Here is a 22,932-nt window from a genome sequence, read left to right on the forward strand (position 1 = left end):
TATCAAAAAGCTTCATGAAACCTAAAGAGCTTGATTTCATCTTATCTTGCTTACATTCAGACACATTTTCATTTGAGGCAAATTTAAATAAGCCAGAAAATAATCCGGAACTGCTTTTTTGGCCATCATTTTCGCTTTTCACAATCAACTCTTGAGTATTGGCTGTGTTGTCATTGGAAGAAACGTGAAGAAATCCAGAAAGAAAACCCGGTGTGTGCTTCTTCTGCTTATCATCTTTATTTGCAGCTTCTAACACTCTATCTGAAGAGACGGATTCAGCTGAGCTGTGATTTAAGTCTGCATTTACTCCTTCTCTTGTTAAATCTCCTTTTAAATTTCTAGATTCTTCCCGAGCACTCTTATTTCTCTGCAGATCTCCTGTAACCTTACAAGTAACAGAGGCACTTTCCTGGTGTTTATTTCTGTTTACTTGGGCACTAGGTTCTTTATTAATGTATTTTCTTTGCATAAATTCTTCCTTATGCTCTGATAAATTTGGAACAGAGCTAGATTTTAATGAAACAGCCTCTTGTGAATTACTGCTTTTGGGTTCAAGCAAAGAAATATCACCAGAACTCTGATGACCTGTTTGGTCTTTGGAAGTTGCTAGATTTTCTGCAGAGGAAAATTTAAATAATGAAGGAATAAAGTTGCCTTTCTCCTTTGTATGTTCCTTCTTGTCTGAAGAATTCAACCCACTGAAAAAAGGAAGTTTCTTCGTAAAAGGAAACGAGTGTTCTTCGCTTGAACTGTTTCGTCTTACATCCTCCTCAGACTTGTGGCCTTTAGAAAACCCAGACACATTTTCTTTCTGCCCTGGTTCAGCAGATGGAAGCAACAACTGACTGAAAGACTTTTTGAGCGGGCTGAAAAAGCTTTCAGATGCTGTGCCCTGATCTTGAGGCTCTGAATGAAGCTCTGCATTTCCTCTATTCTGCTCCTTTCCCAGTTCATGACCTGTAGTATGCTGATTCCCTAAGTGATTTGCAGGAGGCTTCTCCCTGACAATGTGTGTACCTTCCTTTACAGCGGCATCTGGCTGACTTGTAACATGATGTAGTTCTGACTGTTTCCGTGGCACATCCTGCTGCTTTGGAGCCAAGAGACCATCAAAATTGGCTTTCAGACTAAAAGAACTGACTGAATTTGTGAGCCTGCCAAAGATGGAAGACACAGAAGTACAATTTGTGTTCATCCCTGCCTCACTTCTACTCTCACTCAGCTGTATCTCTGGAACCATATTGGCTGCCATTTGTCCAGATGATCTCTCACTTTTGTCTGCCTCACCAGGTTTCACAGCATGGCTCTCCTCCTTGGCATGCTCCTCTTTTACGGCTTCTTGTTTTGGCACTTCCTTCTCAGAGAAGATCTTTAGAGGATTAAACATGCCTAGAACAGAATCCATAACTGAATGCTGGTTCTGCTGGCTGTTGGTGGTAGTTTCATGTGATTGCTGTGTGGAAGCATTACTGTCCACTTTTGTGGTTTCTTGCTTGTTGGAGTTTACATTCTGGGCTTTTTTATCACCACTCACCTGGGTTGGTAGCAAAGAGTCAATGGAGAACTTAGTGTCAGCTTTACCATCTGGTGTCACTCCCGAAGATACACTCTCACTTTTGAGCTTACCAGAAAACACATTTGAGATTCCACTTTCAGATGAGGTTCTGGTTTCTGTCTTCTCTGGAGTGGAAGAAACAAGCTTTTCAACAGAGGCTGTGAGCTGCTTTGTGCTTGACCCCACCTTTTCAGTCAAAGAGCTGAATAAGGAACTCACAGTATTCTTCATACCTGACAAGTCTGGGAGAGACTCAGATTTACCCTTGGTGCTCTCCTCTGCAGCAGGCTGTTTGGCCTGTTCAGACTTCTTGGCTACTACCACATTATCAGAACTACCCTGCTTCAGTGACGTGCGCTCAGAGCTTTTTCTCGTCTCTGGCAGTGTAGCAAATTTGTTGATCTCTTCCTCCTTTTCAGCCAAATATTCTGAAACTGTTTCTACAAGACACTGAAGTTCATCCATCGTGTCTACATACTCCTCATTGGGTTCTTCAACAGGAGACAGTGTCAAGTCTTGCACAGAATGACCATGCTTGCTCTCTTTAGTCCTGTGTTTTTTATCGCAGCTGGACTTTAACTGGGACTCAGAATTCGCAGGGTAAGTAACAGTGAAGTCTCTCAAATGGCTGATGTCAGAATCATGCCATGTTTGTGAAAGAATAGCCAATTCCTCAGTTTCATCATCTGAAACAGGTGAGTACTGAAACTCATCAGAAGCACTACTGTCAAATTCCTCAAGGATACCCAGGGGCACGAAAGCATTATCTGACAGCCCTGCACGTTTCATATCTTCATTGTTACTGAGGTGAAGTGAGCCCTCGTGGTTCACTCCACACTTGTTGGGCAACTTGCTGCTTTTGACCATCAAGCCATTTTTGTATGGACGCAGGATGGGATAAGCAGGCAACTGTTCCTTATTTTCAGAGCTGCCAGCGTACTTTCCTTTTCTATCATACACCAGCAAATCATCATTAGGTTCAGAATTAGTTGCCATACCATTGAAATACATTTTTTTCTCTCTAGGATACTGCAGACCTCCATTACTTAGGAGGATCATTTGCTCACTTTCTTCAAGACTGTTGTATCGCAATTTCTTTTTCCTTCTCCTATCTATTGTATCATACTCCTGAGGGTATCTTGGGATATCTACAGATCCTGACTCCACAGACACATTTTGGCAACATCTTGATTTTTCACAGTGATTGACATTTTCCCTTTTTGAGAGAGTTCGCATCTTTTTAATGTTTGTTTCCTGCCAACTTCTACTTCTATGACTCTTTTCTAAGAACTCCTCTATTAGAAGTTTTCCTAGTTCTTCATAGTTACTCTCCTGTTCTTCTTCTCCATCTTCAGAATTACTTGGAATGATCCTGACTCTGTCATTTCTAGCTAGAGATCCTTGTCTAAGATGAAGAAGGTGGGAGGGAAAGGTAGAAAGGCAACAAAAAAAAAAAAAAAAAAAGAAAAAAGAAAGGAAATGTTTATAAAAAAAAGAAGGTTTAGAAAGGACAGAAAAAAATAGCAATGAAAAACATGCATTAAATAAAATTAAAGTGAGAAACATCCAGATAGAACAGAACTGAAAACCTGTCAATCAAACAGCTAAAAAAAGCAGAATGGGTTATGATATTCCACAGGTTACATTTAGAAATTCCTGTTTGAGAGAGAACAGCTTTTTGTGATCAAGTAAGGGCACACAGCCTTGGCTGTACCAGTACGCTACTGCTGCTTTTTCAGGCATGCTTAAAAAGTCACTTATTACAGTAACAGGACTACTTTGAGATACAGTGCCCACGCACACCATTTCATGCTATGCTATGCTATGCATGCATTTCGGTCACTCTAGGAAGCAGACTTTGCTTTAGCAGTGTTCATACAGCCCACAGGGCGCTCGGTTTTCCCTGAGAGTGGTTGAAGAGCAGTGAACAGTGCAAGGACTCAGGAGTCACTGGACTCCCAGGAAGAGGAGATAGGCGACAAGATGCAAACTGCACACCAGCAACATGGGGAGCTCCAGCTATGCCACCACCACTCCTTCCTATGAGTGCTTTCAGCAGCAATTAATGCACTCCCTTTGAAGACTCTCCACAGTGTGGGCAAACCCAGCACCAGATCCCCAAGCTCACCTAGGAACAGCTGAGCTGAGTAGCTACTTTGTGACTCTGAGCAGCCTGGTGAGCAAGTGGATAGAACTCTGCAAAGAGCAAGACCACTGGTCTGGGTAACTGAGCACCTAAACCTGGTGTAGGTAGAGGACAGCCAGATTCTCTTCTCCCTCTTGGAAGCTAGGGAAACATGTTTTCCAACACACTGCCCACATGTGCACACAGTGACCATCTCCTCTCAATGCAAAATGAAGATCTGGGGGAGATCTTGGTCAGCAGGCAAAGCAACACATTGGTGATGGATATTAGCCCACTGCCAGTCAGGATCTGCATTTCCCCATTTATGCTTTTAAATGGGTCCAGCAGTCCATACTTGCCCATTGTGAGAGAACAGATTAAAGCAGCTGGTTTTGCTGTCAAACCAGATGAAGAATCCTAGATACCCGAGTATTTGACCCTTGAGATTTCTGGATTAACTCCTAAGCTGGGATCAGAAGGATTATCTCAATTGCTCACCGACTCAAAGAGTAGAAGGAGGAAACTGCCTAAATTTTACAAAGAGAATTCATACCAGCCTACTTGGAAATGGACACACAGAAAATGGATGTAAAAAAATCAAAACACTTATGTAAAATGCACAGCAGCTTTTCTTTATGTCATTAGTTGTTAAAATCTAAGGAGCAGGAATGCACGTGTGCCCTGACACCATAAGAGCAGAGCAAGAAAAGGGAAATGGCAAAGGGCACACAGGCATTGTATGGATACTGCTAATACACTGTGTCTTCACCTTGATAGTCTGAGTTGCCTGGAGCACCCCAATGTAGGATGCTGATGGGACAGCACTGCAAGAGAAACAGGTCATTGCATTTTCACTACTGCTGCTTTAGAGCATCATTTCCATCAGTATTATCTAAGATGCTAATTGGAAAGATACTCATTACTTTAAATGAGCTCTGTTGCACACAGTTTAGAACACTTACTACACTTCTTCGTTGCAGTTTTAAATCCATAATGGAAATGAATCTAAAAAACTAATGAAATTGAAAAGATTCCCAGGCCACCATAGTTAATAGATCAAATATTTTCAAGTCTCAACTGAAAGAAATGAGTGCTACACAAATGCATGAAGAGCCGTAAAAGCTAAACCAACATTTGATAATTTAGGCAACAACAAAATGATCTTTTTCTAACTGAGTTCCTCCCATGACGAGAGTTTCTCCTGCTGCTCTACAAAACATTTCTTTAATTAGGAAAAAAGCAGTGACAAGAAATCCAGCGCTTGAGAGGAGAAAAATGACATCATCAGCCAGGCACCACTACAGATCTGAAATAGAGCCAAGGCAAACAGTGAAAATCAGCCAAAATATATCACAAGATGAGCTCAAGAGCAAGAAGACGGAGACAAGCACACAGACTGCAGAGAGATTAACCCACCTATCAGACAGACCTAGAGAGTGCCTGCTCTCTAGCGAGCACTGCAGCTCGTCATCTGACAGACCCGGATGTGGACTCCAGGTCAGTTCGGCCACTCACAGTGGAGTCTATGCTATCATGTCACCTCGGGAGTAAGGGCGAGAGCAAGGAGGCACAGAGGACGCATGGTTACAAAAAATGAACACTGCAAGCTAGCACTAAAATAAAATAAATAGATTTATTGGTGGGGAAGATATCTGCTGCTCTGAAGTCAGACTGGCTGTTGGAAGCAAAATGTTCTCGAGGTCAGACAAGAGCGATCATCATTATCCTTCAGAGAAGGAGAAATAAAATACCTAACTATCAATGGAACATAATCATGTTTTAAAGGTGGTAAAAAGAATGAGAATTTTTCCAGTCAAATCCAACTGTTGTTTAAAAAAAAAAAAAAAAAAAAAAAAGCAGATGTTATTACAGTTGGTTCCAATTGAAGCATTTTGGCACAGACAAATTTTCATCTAATTCAAGACAGGTTCTAGCTGAACCTTGTCTCATCCCTCTGGGTCTGCCCAGCCTTTCACAAGCTGTCATTTCCTCAGCAATTGTGAACTGCAGTCTGCCAGGAACTTCATCAACCAGCTGCCTGGTCCACGGCACACAGAACTCATAGGAGCAAAAGTCACACTCTGTTTTTGCAATATTCTGTTATAACAGAGTTTTGAAAATATTTAAGATTCACCAAAGTGATTTTTTTCCAGTCAGCTCCGCTTAGAAATATCTCTGTAATAAGAAAGAGAATCCCATGTAGCTTCTTTAGAAAGCTTATTAGCATTTCCTAAGTTTTAAGATTAAATATGGAGCAAAAAATCTGGTTGAGCATATAGAAAATGCACTGGGGAGCAACAGCACTAAGAGAGAATTAACTATCATCTGAGAATTGCCTTTCTGGAGTGAAAGCAATTGTAGATGAGCAGGCTCTTAGTTTTTAAACTTTATCTGTCCTGATACTGTCATATCCAATCATACAGGAAACAAAAAATTCACAATACTTTTTAAAAAAGTCTATCTTGGTATAGTTCAAACTAGAAGTGTTTCTTTGCAGCATCAAGCTACAAACACGTTGGCTCTTTCACTAAGAAAAAACTTCAGACCATCTCTCCAGACTCACATTTTCAGTAATTTTACTACTGCAAACCAGTAGCATAGACTACCAGGGAAAAGGGAATACCTTGATACATTAGGTATTTAACAAATACCTAACAAGAAAGCACCAAGAATGATGTTAATCACAGTAAATACATTTTATTGGCTCATTTGCATTAAATCTCAGTAACAATGACAACTTCAAAAGCTACCATTAAACTTTAGCTTTTAGCATTAAAGCCAAAAAAAGCCAGAATTTAGCCACAGCCATAAGCCAGCTAGGGTTACTAAACACAGGTTCAGGCTTCAGGAAACACGAACGCTCTTAACAAAAGTGTTGAGGTATGAAAAATATCTGTTACATTGCATGTAAAATTCTGCAACTCCAGTTCTAGCAGTATTTAAGAAAATACCTCTTTCTTCCACACCTATGGCAGAAGCCACAGTATGCCCCGTTTCACACTTGCTTTCTTACCAATATGACTTCTCATAGCACAGCACCTTCAGGTTCTGCTGTGGAAAATCAATGGGAAAAGTACAGCTGCCCAAAAGACAGCACCCACCTGATGGCCACGTGTTCCCGATAATCCACATCGTAATTCTGCAGAGAGTCAGCACAGGAATCCCGCAGGACTCCTTGCTGCTGCAGGCGTGATGGGGCAGTGAACTGGTGCACAGAGGCATTGGGCTGCGCGGTCGTGTGGTACGGAGGAGGAATGCTGTTGCTGGTCTCACTGCGATAGTCACTGTCTCGATCATCCACAGCACTGTCAGCATCTTCAAAGGCTAAGAAACAAAAGCAGTTAAGGGTATGGCTCTCTGAAGTTGCCTTGCTTGGATAGCGAAGCTCATTGTTGTTTGTAAAAAGCTGCAAAAAGAGGCTAGTTCTGCAATGCTGGTTATAATCTCGGGCTCTCCCAGGACGTACCAACACTCCAGCAACTCAAGTAACTCCAGAAACTGCCTCTACCTCTTCCTCTCTCTCTTCTCATCATAGGATTCTGTTTCTCTTTGATTATGCAAAAATTGGTAGAATAATACACTTTTATTTTAAAACAAAACAAAGCAACAACGAAGAAAAGAAAAAAAATCTCATCTTCAAAAGTTTCAGGTTCCTCCCTGCTGCCAAAATGAACATCCAGATGTTGAGGAGCAAGGAGTCTTCAGGAGAGAAGCTCTTTCCTAGGGTCGCAAAAAGTCCTCCTTTAAGAATATTTAGCATCCTCAACCAGAGCTCCAGGAAATTAAAGGATGTACATCAGCCTGTTAAACTTAGCAGTCAACACTAATGAACACTTCACCAAGCTATAAGCTCCCTTCCCATGAACCTCTCTCTCTGGAGAGGTATTTCTCATTGATAATCCGTCAGAAAAAGCGAACACCACTGCAGAGAGGAAAAATTTCAAAAATACAATATTGGTGTATCGCTGTGTTTGGCTGTGCAGAACACAAAGCTACCTCAGCAAGCTTAAGTGAAATACACATACACACGCCACATCAGTGGAGTGCACCATCACCATGCTTGATAGAAAGGAAAACAGAGATCAGCCACTATTCACTGCATCCGCCACCAACAGCTTGTTTAAACAGGACAATCAAATTAAAGTCCCCTCTGGTAAGCTAACCAGTGGTATGTGTCCTACACAGCCACTCAACACAAACCTGAGCAATAAAGTAAAAGTGCTGTTTTCATGCTAGGTAAAGGCTTAAACTTTTTCTTCCACCCATGCTTCCCACCTCTCTAATTCAATTTCCATTGTTTTTAATCCAAGGTAATGTTTGTTCTTAGTGGTATTTTCTGCACCTTCCCAGTTGAGCAAGGTTACATCAAGGTTACAATGCCCTAAAGTGGATGGAAAAATAGAAAACAACCTCAGTAGAAAACATGTTTGCAATTTACAAATGGCTCGAAAAGCCTGGCTCTACGCTCTTAACTACCATCAGTTCAATTAGATTGTCCACCCTGAAAACAGAAATAAGCTTCCAGTATTTCAGCAGCTTAAGTGCTGCATACTTCTTGTCAGTCTCTCGTCAACTGATTAAAAATGAATAGCAACTATCTGTTGTTTTATTTAGTCTTATTAAAAGTGTAATGTCCATCAGTTTTAGCACAGCTCAGTGCTTGGAAGAAAACACTGAAGATGTGTTAGACAGAAATGATTTAATATGCCAGAGTGGCAAACCCATCATCACATGTTCAGTCATGGAGAAAGGGCTGATGGATGACGAGGCACACCTACCCTCAGAAGGCTAACGAGCTGGATCAACAGTGTCACAGCTGAACGCTTGAGTCATTACTGTCTCGTGTCTTGGAATTACTGATGTTGGGACAGAAACACTCTTGCAAGTTTTCCCACTTTGCTGCCCTGTTAGTTTCTTCTTCCCCATCAGATACAAATCACATTTCACGTAAAACCCAGCTAACTCTGGTATGATTCAAAGCTCTTCCAGATGCACCCACATCACCACTGTAAGCTCTTGCAGAGACTTAAGACCCACTGTTGTAAGTCTGGGATATGGTAGCACACACCAGACCAATAGCTTTAGCAATAAACTATCTCACCACAACAGTACAGTAGCAAGTACAAATCAGTAGCACTATTAGCTGGACTGAAATGATATAAATCCAGCGATTTGCTAATAATGGACTAAAATTATTATCAGGGTTTGATAACGCTCACATGATCGTGGCTATTTGGCAGACCAGCAGGAAGCAGAGCACGGCTTCTCTGGATGAGCTGACGGGCTCAAGGAATTCCAAATTCCATCAGCTTAAACCAGCTGATGGGGTTCAGGGAATTCCAAATTCCCTGGCCAGACTATACCAGAAGCACTAATTGGACTTGTTAACAAATCATTACATCCTACTTCTGCACTACTGTTGTAATGTAACTAACTAATGTTAACCAATTGTCTCACTGTTTTTCTGTGTGTGTCAGGTGCTTGGAAACACCATGTGTTGACCATGGCTTCACTCCATGTCCTGTGCTGGCTCTAGCCTCCTCAGGCAGCAAGCATGGTCAGAGACCTGAATTTGCCAAAGCCATTTTGAACTGTGGCAGGGGGCTGGTTGCCAGCCTAGGCCAGCTTCTTAACCCAATTCCCACTGGGACAGTACAAGGAAAATGGCAGGGCATCACACTGGATGACTGTTGTATGGCAGCTAGATTACTTTCCTGTAAGACCTAATGCTTACATCACTTTGGAGTGACTGTAAAGCCACAGTACTGGCTAGTCTTCCACTAGTCATAGAAACAACACACAGCAGGAAGAATTGCCCCCTCCACTGGAAAACTGTCCCTGGCTGATGTTCTTACTGCTCCTTTTCTATAGGAAGGGCAATTCACGTTGTGTCTCAACAGATTTGCCATATGAACCACACTGTCTAAGCAACACCTAAAAACAGCTGATCAACTTAAATGTTAATCAAACAGTTTTATCATGCATGGCTATTAAAGCTAGCAACAGTATTTCTCTTGATGCCAACTGGTGTGTGGTGTAAGGACGTGTCTTAGAGGTCATCACACAAAACGTGTTCATGATGACAAGTTTAAAGGATGCAAGGCTCCAGGTGCCATAACATCAATGAGACAGGAACACATGGGCTTCTGATGCACATTCCTTGCATCCACAATATCTGTAACTGTTAATGGTGCTACATACTAGGCAGAAATCCTCAGCAATAACTGATTAATAAGGTCCAATCCCAGAAACATATTCACACTAAGCTGCATCTACCTTACAAGCAATCTCACTTTATTTAATCTAAATGTTCACAAATGAAGACTTTGCTTATCCTGATTAAGAACACCAAAATCTGGACCACACCTCACTTTTAGCATACATGCTCTCTGCAAGAAAGTATGCTCTGAAGTATCTGTACATGGCGATAATCCCATTTGTTAGCACACCTGACATATATTTTATTTAAGCAAGAGACTGACAAAAACCTGCAGAGGCAGCTTTATGTATATTGCATCCCTTCAAAAGATGGGTATCGGGCCTTACATCCATTTTTCAGCAAAATTTCTATCACAAAATACAACACATGATGAGTTAAGTTCAAGCACTGTCATCTAATAGATGATACACCAAGTTTTCCATTGGAAAAATTGTAGCTTAACCACTATCTAATGGTTATCAATCCAATTGTAGCTTAACCACTATCTAATGGGTATAACTATCTAATATCATGTCTATGACAATCAGTTAATTCATAACCAGACAAAAACAAAGTTAGTAGTTATTTTAACCCACTTTGAGAAATTCTGCATGTCCAAAAGAGCACTGAAGGGATGAAAACAAATTCACAGTCACTGGACCCACCGCTGAAAGGGTGGGGGGTAAGGCTGAAGGGCAGGGTAGAGGCATGCTGTTCACGGATAGTAATTGAATATTCATGCATATACAGAGTGTAAGAAGAAAACTATCTGACAGCGACACCACACAGAAGGATATTACAAACAGCATGGAAAACAACTAAAAGGGGACAGCAAGGTGTGTCCAGAGAACCCTCCTCTCTGAAGCAAACTGTATTCTATACACCTTATTAATCCTCCACTCTCCTGCCTCAAGAAGTTACTACATCACTGCTGCAGGTTTGCATACAATAGCTTTAATACCCTGGCCACAGAACCACTTTAAGCAGTCCTGTCACATCAGCTGTACCCATCACATAAGCCTGAGTAAAAATTTCAATAAAAACATCATGCTCAAGTGCTCAGAAAGGAGGTTCATGGAAGGTTCTGAGTCCCCCAAACCCAGCTACTTTTCCAAAACAAGTCACTGAGCTTCTCACAGCTTCTGTCTATCTTTGTAAGGCCAGGGTAACAGAGACGAAATTTTACAGACGGGAATGCATGACTTGCAGTCCAAGTCCAGAGGTGATCTGTCAGTATCACACCAAGGCTTTTGCATCTCATCTCCCCATTCTGCCTCCATTTAATTGTTTTCACAAAAGCGTCTAACAATCTCTTTCTTTAATCAAGTCTCAGAACCCAACATTCTACTGTTTCCTCTAACATCAGTGACTTCTGACAACCATGAGGCCTTTCAGAAATCTGGTAATTCAAATGCATTGAAGAGGACTACTAAAGTAATGGAAGCCCAGGGAAGCAGAAATCACAAAAGGACACAAGGTCGTGTTTCTGAGGCTCTTTTATGGCTCTGCAAGCTAAAAATTCAAAAAGATTTTCAGGAATGATTTAAGTGCAACTTTGGAGGTCATTAGTCTACCTCATCAGCCTCAGCACTTAAAATTCATGAAAAACATGAATAATTTTAAGACACTAAGTTGGAAACATTCAGATTTCAGACAGAGGGCTTTCAGAATCCTGTTTTTCCATTTTCAGAACTGCAGAATTGTCAGGGTTGGAAGGGATCTCTAGAGATTAACAAGTTCAACTCCCTCACTAAAGCAGGTTTCCCACAATAGGAGTCCAGATGCATCTTCATTATCTCCAACGAAAGAGACCTCACAACCTCTCTGAGCATTGTCATAGTAAAGTTCTGCATATTTGTGTGAAGCTTCCTATGTTCAAGCTTTTTGGCCATTGCTTTTTGTCCTATCACTATACACCACTGAGAATAGTCTAGCCTTGTTCAGTTGCCTCCTGCACTTTAGGTATTTACATTGATCAGATCCATTCTCAGTCTTCTTTTCTCCAGGCTGTACAGACCCACGTTACTCAGCCTTTCCTCTTAAGGGACACATTTCAGGGGCTTTACCATCTTACAGCCCTCTGCTGGACTACTTCTAGGAGATCTCTGTTTTTTTTTTTTAAAACTGGAGAGCCCAAAAGTGCAAAGATGGCCTCACCAGGGCAAAAGAGGGAAGGTCCCTCAGCCTTATGTGGTTATTGCTCTCCAAATGCATGACTCTACAATTGCTTTTGTTGAACCTCATAAACTTTCTCTCCACCCAACTCTCCAGTCTGTCAAGGTCCCACTGAATGGCAGCACAGCCTTCCAGTGTGTCAGCCACCCCTCCCAGCTTCATTCCATCAGCAAACTTGCTGAGGGTGGACTTTATCCCTTCATCCAGGTCACTGATGAAGAAGACAGGACCCAGCACTAAACCCTGGGGAACATCTCTAGTTACAGACCTCCATCTAGACACTGTGCCACTGATCACTACTCTCTGAGCTCTGCCAGTAAGACAGTTCTTAACCCACCTCAACATCCACTCATCTATCCCACATTTTCTAAGCTTCATTACAAAGGATGCTGTGGGAGACAATGTCAAAAGCCTTGATGAAGTCATGGAACACAGTATCCACCGCTGAGATGAGGAGAGCCTCATCTACCCAGCCAGTGATGATATCATAGAAGGCTACCAGGTTGCTCGATCATGATTTCCCCTTAGTGAATCCATACTGACTACTCTTGACAACCTTCATCTCCTTCAGCTCCTTGGAAATAGCTTACAGAACAAGCTGTTCCATCATCTTCCCAGGGACAGAGGTCAGGGCCGACTTGTCCGTAGTTTCCTAGCTTCTCCCTCTTGCCATTTCTGAAGGCTGGAGCGACATTGGCTTTCCTTGAGTTCTCAGGTACCTCTTTCGTTCTCCGAGACATCTTTCAAGGATGATAGAGAGGATCAGCAATCACTTCTGTCAGCTCCTTCAGCGCATGTGGATGCATCCCATCAAGCCCGTGGAATTGTTCACATTGATGAAGCAGCCTCTGCTGCTCATCTGGAGGGAGGTCTTCCATTCCCCAAACCCTCTCTCTTAGCTCCAGGATCCTGGATTCCAGGCTCCAGGATTCCCAAAGGGGCAGCCTTTGTAGTAAAGACTGAAGCAAAGAATGTGGTTCATTGCCTCCACCTTCTCATTGTCTCCTGCTACCAGGGCACTTACCTGATTTAGCAGTGCATGCACATTTTCACTAATTTTCCTTTTACTGGACATACTTAAAAAAAACTTTCTTGTTATCCTTTACCTCCTTTGACAGATAAAATTCCAAGCCTTAGCCTTTTTCACTGCATCCCTACAGCCCCTGACAACAATTCCTATATTCTTTGCAAGTGGACAGGCCCTTTTTCCACATTTTGTGGATCTTCTTTCCATTTATAAACACATTCTGCTGCTGAAACACTTATCAGTCAAGAACTGGACTGATACTCCAACATTCCAAAGTGCAAAGAGTACCTTGGACACCTGTCCTACTTCTTCATTTCTTTACCTTTCTTAAAATGAAGCCAAGTCAACAGCACAAGGTGTCCCTTTGTCAAAATGCCCTCTATCCAGTTAGCATGGCTTTGGACTGCAGTGCATTTCTTACAAGAAGTTTTCACTTAGAAGAACATCTTCCAGCTACTAACAAGCTGTTTTTGCTGCTTTCTTCCCACTTGTAAATTTACAGCTGTAAGTGTATTTTTCCTGGCAATGCTGAGCTAATGTATTTGGCTTGGAAACATCACAAATGTTGATCCAAGCCTCTCTAAAAGGATGCTAACATGATTTCAGAAAGGACAGCAGAACAAGGATGAAAAGGAGGGTGGGAGGGGGAAGTACAAGTTCCTTTTTAAAAAAGAAAGAAAAAAGATACTAGAAATAAAAGCTACATCAACTTGCCGGAGAAAAAGGCAAAATATTCTATGCACCCTGCATAGAATATATAGAATATTCTATTCCCCTGCATTCCTGAATTATACCAATGCTTAAACATCCCCATTTCTGCCAAACACATAACACTGAAAAAAGAAGGCTATGTGGGGAAGCAATATTTTTTGTTTTAGTACTAAACAAAAGTTTTGTTAATTCTCAGTTATCACACATCTGTGAACTACCCCACACAACAGAGACACCCAAGACCGACAAAATGAACCAGTCATTCACTGCTGCTGATGCTTAAAGAATTTAAGGCTTGATCACAGACAGGAAACCAAGGAGGACAAAAATGTTGAGAGAACAGAAAGTGGGAAGTCAGTAGTGGAAGGCTTCAGAAATGCACAAGAACAGATGCATGATTTTTCCCTTCTTAGCTGTGTACAGACCTGAAGAAAAAAATACAATTATTGAAATTCACTGTGATTAACTGGGCATCAGATTTAAATCACTGGATTGTAGTAGGAGTGTCCTCAAACTCCTTTATGTCAAAAACAGAAAAGCATCAGGCAGCATTACCTTCCTGCAGGCAGTGGCTGCAATCACTGTGCTTTGCATGCTCCCCTCAGCAACACCCTCATTGTTTGTTTCGACACAAGGAACAGATACCTTCATTTCATTACCAATGGATCAATCCTTGCACATCCTACAGGCAGTAGAAGCCATGCAGTGTAGCTTAAGCAGAAGCACTGCCTGTTGCAATCTGTGGGAATTCCAGAAAGTAAAGATATTTCATGCATGATTTCTAGGCAAATTAATAAAAACATGGAACTGTGAGACCTCTGCAAAAGCTGTCACATCCAGCAGTCTTCAGGTGCCCTACAGATCACAGACAGCAGTGGTATTAACATTTACCTTTTTAGGGCTGATAAGCACCAATTGAAGCAAAGCGCTGTCGCTTTTGCCATGACACCACCTCATTGAGCTCGAACTCACTGCAATACCTACAAGCCTTCTGTCTCACTGATGTTTGCCAACCATTCCCATGTTCAGATTTGGTCCTGTCTGTAGGCTCCAGAATTTCTTTGATTGCTTCCAGTGTTTCTTTGCATCTTACTACAACCACCACTATGGATTCACTTGCAATTTTCAGCTGCTCTGAACATAAACGTAAGCTTCTGTGAGTATGAAGATTAACACAGAAAACACATCCAAGAAGAAAACTGGAATCATCCTTACAGGAAAAGAGGAATATTCCAATTCTGTCTTCTCAAATTTCAGAAAAAGCACAAGCAACTCAGCCAAAACAAAGCTAAACGGTGGGAGAAAAAAAGCAAAACAAAAAAACAAACACAGCCATCCACACAAACATGAAGATACGAAGATTCAATTCAGTGAAAGTGAACAGATTTTCTATATGCATGAATATTCCCACTTTCCTCACCGTGGAGCATGCTGCACCACTACAGAATCAAGAAACTTGAAAGAAATTGAACTGTTACGTACTCAGCTGCTCTCCCCATCCGAAATAACTCCAGTTGCCTGCATGTGACACAAATGGCAGAAGAGAAATGGAATGGGAAAAAAAAAAACTTAGAAGAGCAAGCCACAAGCATATTTTCATGTATTTAAAATGCCTTATAGATTACAACCTTGACAAAGATTTTTTTTCTTTATAAACATGGTGCTAGATTTGTTTGGGGATTTACTGTTCACTCTCCAGAACACTAAAGATTAAGAAATCATGCATTAAGATAAACAGACAAAATATTTATCAACATATTTCTCAGGTAGAGCAGTAAAGCACTGCTCCCTGGTACACAAATTACCACGATTACAAGCAGAATATCCCAGAAAGCAGAGTTCAGGTAAGAGCCAGATCTTTAGTCTTGTTTAAAACTGTATAACTCAAGAAGCAAAAGCTGTTTCACCTTTCCTCTTTCCAGAACAAAGGTAACTCAGCAGTAAAAGCACTACACCAGTAGATATAGCACAAAAACTATCTTCATGCATGCAAATCAGCAGTAAGGAAGAGTGCTTTCTTAGCTAGACTTACACTGGTACAAAACTCAAAGACCTCACAACACTCCACAGATGCAAATAATCACGTGTAAGTTCTCTAACAGCAAGCAGATCTCTGCATGTTAAGGATGACAACAAATTCATGTTAAAGCTGAACAGCAATTCAGTAGGCAAGTTAATAGCTTTTCAATATCCAGATTGTTACCCCAGGGTGACATCTCAGGATGACAGTGATGAAGGCAAACCACCAAACTACCAAACATCCCCACACCTCAGAGCAATTTGGCAGCATGCACATAACTTACAACTCCAAGAAAAGTCTCAGAACTCCAAGAATGCTCAAAAAGCATTTCTGGAAGACAGTGTGTAAAAGAAAGGTTCGCAGGAGTGACGGTCTGTAAGCAGAGCAATAACAAGAGAACCACTAAGCACTGAAAGCAAGCCTCAGAATTGAGGTCTGTCCTCAGAGGAGAAATATTACAACCTGCTGAAGGCAAAAGTCCTCAGACTGACAGTGATGTCCTTGAGGAAGCTGCTCATCTCCCTGCATTGCTGTTATCAGGCTCCATATGCTCAGCATGAAAATAGCACAAACTTTTAAAAGCACTTCAGAGATTATTATTTTGATAACACATAGCCAATTGATGGCAAGCTGATGGAAAGGGGGAAGGGAAAGAAAGCTGCCTTCAGAAACTAGCTCCTTATCCTCCAAGTGCTTTCATACTGAGAAGCTGGGTTACACATACGTATGCATTGTAACTGTAGAACTAGGAAGAAAATACTGCAGGAGTAAGCAGAAAGAGATGCACTAAGAGAGACTCAGGGATTATTCCTGCCACAATCTCAAAACTCTGCTTTTGTTTGTTTTTACTAACACCCACTTCACTTCAGCATCTAACATTTTGGATAAAAGATGAATTTATTAAAGATTCAACACATATGCTGCTTCATTTAAGATTCAGGAGCTAACAGTATGTATCTCAGTCCTTCAGCATAATCACAGAAGACCTGAGCTGACAGTCGTGATATTTTGAAGGTTAATGAAAACAGAACTTCTTTTAGCCTTTTCAAGTTGCTTTTATGCTTCATAAAAAAATAAAAAATTAAAAAACATAAAGCATAACCTCATTCTGAGAAGGAAAAAAGTAACTTCCAGACCACTTTTGGGAACAAATTTAAACCTGTAAAACTTGATTTGAAACTACCAAGAAGTCCAGACAGATAGAGCGAGCACAGAAAGCTATAATTCTAAAAAACATACAGAAATAAAATATAATAACAGCGGAATAGATGGTACAGACAAATCAGACTATTTATTACGCGAGCTCCTTGATACCAAGACTGAAACTCAGTTATCGCAGTATTTTGTATTCACAGGTTTCAGTACTGAAAAATGAGGTTTCATATAAACCTCCAATTAAGGACTAAGTGATGCCAGCAGCCTGGTGCCTTGGATGCTACAACATTCTTGTCATTAACACATTTTATAAAATACATCTAAGTTCCCACAGCTAGCTGTGCATAACATATGCTCGCTCTGTGTCTCAATTATGCAACTATTCAAGGAGGAACTCCTCCTCTCCACTTCACACTGTCAAGCCTGGATCAGCAGGGACACTGTAGAAAAGTAGAATATTCCATGTTTTTAATGTAGTCTAATTTGATTTCCTGCATGCCATTTTGTTTTGCTGCTGCTTACAAGCTTCTAAGAGCAGCTGTGCTGTACTATACCCATCAGAACATCACCATTTACTGCCGTCCACTTCTTACAGTCATGCTGATGAATTGTTTAATCCTCCTGTTATATTCCACAGTGAGTGAAGACAGAGAGGGTCTAGATATGTTTATAAAAGCAAACTGAGCTTCAGAAATTACAGTAAACTCAGTGCTGATAAAACTGTTTATGGAATACAAACAGAGCTAGGCAGGTCCTGGTTATTTTTTCTTTCTAGTTTTAGTGTACCCTTTTCCCGTGGCTAATACCCTCCACAAAGTATGCACAGATCTTAGATTAAGTACACACTTACTTTATTACATTATTTGATTTACTTTCCAAATTGCACATGCAGCATTTCAATGAATAGAAGTCTAAAATAGCTTTTCAGAACCAAATCAAGTTTTCAGAATAACCAAGAGGGTTTCCACACCAGGTATCACATTTTCCAGCTCAGTTTTGGAACATCACAAATGAGGAGTAAAACCTTTGCCCTAAATGAGATTAGGAAGCACAGGGGGGAAATGAGCTAGTAGCTGGAAGGGATGAGGACAAGCACTGGAGTGTTGGAGCTTCTCCTACCTGCTCAGTACTCCCTGTTTTCAATCACACTTTACTGCAAGTTAGTCATAGAATCGTAGAATCATAGAATGGCCAGGGTTGAAAAGGATCACAGTGATCATCTAGTTTCAACCCCCTGCCACCCACCAGACCAGGCTGCCCAGAGCCACGTCCAGCCTGGCCTTGAATGCCTCCAGGGATGGGGCATCCACAGCCCCCTTGGGCAACCTGTTCCAGTGCTTCACCACCCTCTGGGTGATAAACTTACTCCTAATATCTCACCTGAACATCCCGTGTCTCAGTTTAAAACCATTCCCCCTTGTCCTATCGCTGTCCACCCTCATAAACAGCCATTTGTACGCTCCCTTCAAGTACTGGAAGGCCACACTGAGGTCTCCCTGGAGCCTTCTCTTCCCCAAGCTAAACAAGCCCAGTTCCCTCAACCCTTCCTCATAGGAGAGGTGCTCCAACCCTCTGATCATCTTAGTGGCCCTCTTCTGGACCAACTCCAAGAGCTCCACATCTTTCTTGTGCTGGGGACCCCAGGCCAGAACTCAGTACTCCAGATGGAGTCCTTGATTTATGTTGAAATTCTGGAGCATTTTAATTTCAATAAATGAAATGGCCTTTCCAGCCAGCTTTACTACAGCTAAACAAAATAACACAGAACTGAGAATTTAAGCAGTACTTGGATCACCATCAAATCACCAAGAGTATCCACAGTTATTACAAGCTTCTGCAACTCAATAACTACAGACAAAAGACCTGGGCAGTCATCGTTAATTTCAGTCAAGAAACAAAAACATTTCTTCCACTGCTCTAATACCTAACAGATCTGTCATGTCTTTTTAGTTTCTAGGCACATCCACTACTTGATGTAAGCGAAATAAGATACATACGAGATGCAGTAAATAAAAGAACAAACAAAAGTTTTCTATACTCTTCTTTGAAATGCAACTTCAGACTGCAATTTATTGTCCAGCATTATCAATATGGATAAAGGAAAGATTAATATAATGTTGCCCAGCTGCTGAGAAAAGATCCGGTGTCTTTCTTTTTCTCGAGTTTCAACCTTGGACTTTCAGTACAAGACTCACTGCTCAAGGACACATTCAAGGAGGCATCTGTGGCTTGAGTACAAAGCTGAGCAATAATTTTCATATCAGCTTAATAGCTTTAAATTCAGAAAACAAATGCTTATAAATTTCAGATTAATTTTCTGTTACTTCCATAACATTAAAGGATGAATAATGAAGCTTCAGAATCCATAAAAAATCCCTTCAGAAAAAAAAAAAGAAGCATTCGAGAGAAGCACTAAACAAATAATGAAACCTAAGTGATTAACAAAGCATCTCCTTCTCTTTTTTTTTTCACTTACAGAAAAATATGTCACTTTTAGCAGTGTCCAGCATTTCGGAATGAGGTTTAGCATTCGCACTTTTTTGAAAATTAAGGTTTCTCTTCCTTGTCAGAACCTTTCAGAACACTGCACATTCTCTCAGAAAACAACTAAGTACATCTACAGGATGAGCAGTAAAGCCACGTATCTGCTCTCCTCCAGAATTTAGCAGCAGGTCAAACATTGTTACTATAATCTTCTAAAATAGCCAGTATTTTTAATTTTCAAGCACTGAATACTTTTCCTTAGACATATTCTATCCAGAAGTAGCAGCTTTCACCTAAGACCGGAGGCAGACATTTTAGAACAAGATCTTGAATCTGCTCTCCTTTGAGCAGACCTATCATGCTTCTAGCCAAACAAGGCACTGAGCACTGCAAGGCCACAAGAAAGGTAGTTACTCAGATGGCATTTATCCTAAACAAAGAGGAACAGGACCTGTCAGTCACCCATAAGCAGAGAGATCAGGGAACTCTCTTCCACAGCACATCAGCTGAACTACCACAAAACAGCTTATACAGTAGTTTCATTCGTACAGACAAAAACTGTTATTCTTTGCCTAGCCTAATTAAAAAAAAATGTCATTAACATGTCCTCTTTTGAATTACATTGAACTGAGGACTGCTGAAAGGCTTACTTCCTGCACTATGCACTGCAGCCAGTAGTTTTGCTCTCCTACAGAATGGCTTTGCACTGACTGCAGCAGGCTTATTAGTGTCACCTAGCCTTGAGAAGGCTGACACCTTCAGCACTCCTCTCATACTGCCCTGGTCTACAGATGCTGTAGGTAGCTGCAAGCTTCTCCTATTTCTAAACACAGAAGCAGGTTAGAAACCTCATGAAAAATACCTTGCAAAAATATATAGAGCATGTCTAAATATAGAGAATATATATAGCAAGTGTCTCTACAACAAGGAGAGCTTGATGACACTACGATGCCTGCCACTGCAGCATTACAGATATACACCTCTATAAGCAATTAAAATGGTTAAGCTGGGACATGTTTAAAATCACTTTGATAATGCACTGACTTGACAGCCTAGTCTAGATTTTTCCTTCAATATTACTTAACAGGAAAAAAAGTCTCTTACCAGGATTTCATTTCAGCACATTCACTGCCATAGGCTGTTTACCCAGTTGAATACTGGTAGAAAGCAGCACTGTATGCTCCAATTAGAACAAACGGTAAGATTCAGCATCAGCACAAGACATTTTTGAATGATGCGCAGGTAAGGCCAGATGCCTATGATTTCATTATGAAAACAAGATGAAATGTGTGTCCTGTCTAACTAGCCCTTTCAGCAAGACTTTACCTTGCTAAAACTCCTTGGAACCACAGCTCTCCGAGGACTGTGCTAACAATTTTGTCAGAACTGTACTGCCCGTGATGTTGAAACTGTAGCTATGGGTTTCAATGGCTCCAATTCATTGCCACATTAATGGCCACTGAAGGACAAAAGATGCTAGCGCCCACAATACAGAACCATAATCACAGTATAAAATCACTGAGGATGTACCAGGCTGGAGAGGAGCAGGGGCAAAAGAGAAAACTGTCTTGTTCGAGGGTTTTTTTTTTGTTGGTTTGTTGGTTTTCTTGAAGTATTTTAAGCAGATGAAGCTCCTCATCGATGCCATAGAAAGCACCTTAATCTCCTTGTTAAAGACAGTTAAGGAGGAGGAATGTATAAACCATCTCGGCACATCAGTGGAATTTGAGGTCCTAAAAGGAGAACTAGTGGACAGTAGCTATCAAAACTCTCAAAAATAGCTTTTGGCTCTTTAAAAACACCAGTTAATCTGAAGATGCAAACAGGAAATGTTCCTCACACATTTTGCAAAAAGAGACTTCTTTCAACATTAGCGGGAAAGAAGGATCAACACAACGCATGGATTTGGTCTGAAATACCACCTATTCTTTCCTGTACTGTGCATAAAACATTTTGTCAGCTTTTAAGACATTAGAATTATGATCATCAACAAAGCTGCACTACTTTTTTTCCTGCCTGCACACACACAAACACATATTATAGATAGTATTTAGGGTTCTTTTTTATTCTCCTGCACTAGATATTGTCTTGTTCATTTATCTCTGATCTGCTGGCAGGTCAAGGACAGGGTAGCTCCTGTTGTTTTTGCTGACATGACTATGAATCAGATCAGTTATTTCTTTCCTTGTTGCATCAAATCACAATCCAGAGGCAATTAACAAATTTATCTTCTTCTAAAAACAAACAAACAAAAAAACAAATAAACAAACAAGCAAAAAAAAAAAAAAAAAAAAAAAAGAAGAAAAAAGAAAGCACAGAGAAAGACATAAACAGGAAGCACCGCAGAGTCCTGTAACACGAGTTACGCAGAAGATGGAACATGAAGCATTCCCTGAAAGTTTACCAGACAAAGATGATAGGACAGGCAAAACTGGTTGATTCAGTGGCAGGTAGATTATCTTTTCTGAGAATCATACTGAACATACTATCTCTCTACCAGATCTGTAAACTGTCTGAAAAAAGCACAGGGTGGTATTTACAGTAGCTATATTAACCAAGATAGTCAAATATTCTCCCCAAGGATACAGAGTACCTTTCTCATCCTCTGCTGCCTCTGCCTTTCTCATCATTTGGACTGCTGTCTGCTCAAAAGCAGAGCTTCATTTAAAATACTGACAGCGTGACTCACGTATGAATTATAATGGAGCTTCATACTGTTGGAAATGATGTTGAGCATGCAAGGAAAATAAATCTATACCCACAACAGTAAATAAATAGACATTTATTGAGTCAATAAACTGTAAGTAATCAAATAACATTTTTTTTTTTTCATTTGCTTCATTTAAAATGAATTTCCAGACAATAAAAGTTTGCTTTAATTCACATTCAATTTCAGGCTATGGGTAAAAGCCATTTATGAGGTTGCTGCAGTTGTTCAACAGTGAAGTATCTGGAAATCAAGAATTATGGGTCTGGAATTATGGAATTCATTGGCACTACAGTGCCTTGCTGATTGTTTGGAATCACCAGAATTTAAACCAACTGGTAGCATATAATCTTGCTGGGCAAGAGGAGGGCAGGAGAAATATTCAAAGATGGACAGAAGCTGAAAGGTAAAAATAAAATGAAGAAGTGTAAGAAAGGAAGAGACAGGAAGCGCCTAGCTAAATTAGGAGACTATCTGTACAAGAACAGAACTACCTGCATCTCTTAAGAATAGGCAGAAATCCTGAATTAAATCAATAATTGTGAGTCTTATTTTTCTAAGGACAAAATTGAAAGATCCAAAATCTTGGGAAAATCTAGAGGACCTAGTCTGGACTGAGATTTCTCACAACACCATGTTAAGGCAGCAGCAATTCTGGCACCACCCAAACTGAGAAGCCATCCCAGAGATGAGATGCTGGCTTTTAGAAGCAGCTAACATCTCTTGCACACTGTCCCATCTTTCTGCTTCCTCTGGTGTCAGTGCAACACAAGA

General features: G+C 40.8%; 1 protein-coding gene across 4 annotated transcripts in view; it reads right to left on the bottom strand.

Annotated features, from left to right (window-relative positions):
* UNC13B (unc-13 homolog B) overlaps positions 1–22,932 on the bottom strand; it is a 203,271-nt gene that overhangs the window by 140,407 nt on the left and 39,932 nt on the right. For all 4 annotated transcript variants that reach the window (XR_006177289.1, XM_042862318.1, XM_042862317.1 and 1 more), the window contains exon 8: positions 6,782–7,004. Coding sequence is in view for 3 of the 4 variants with exons in the window: in XM_042862318.1 (XP_042718252.1) it covers positions 6,782–7,004 (223 nt within the window). In the remaining variant the exon portion in view is untranslated. The remainder of the gene's footprint in view (positions 1–6,781; positions 7,005–22,932) is intronic.

The sequence above is a fragment of the Lagopus leucura genome, unplaced genomic scaffold (assembly GCF_019238085.1).
Source record: "Lagopus leucura isolate 7727_CA_CO unplaced genomic scaffold, USGS_WTPT01 Super-Scaffold_650, whole genome shotgun sequence".
Lineage (NCBI taxonomy): Eukaryota > Metazoa > Chordata > Aves > Galliformes > Phasianidae > Lagopus > Lagopus leucura.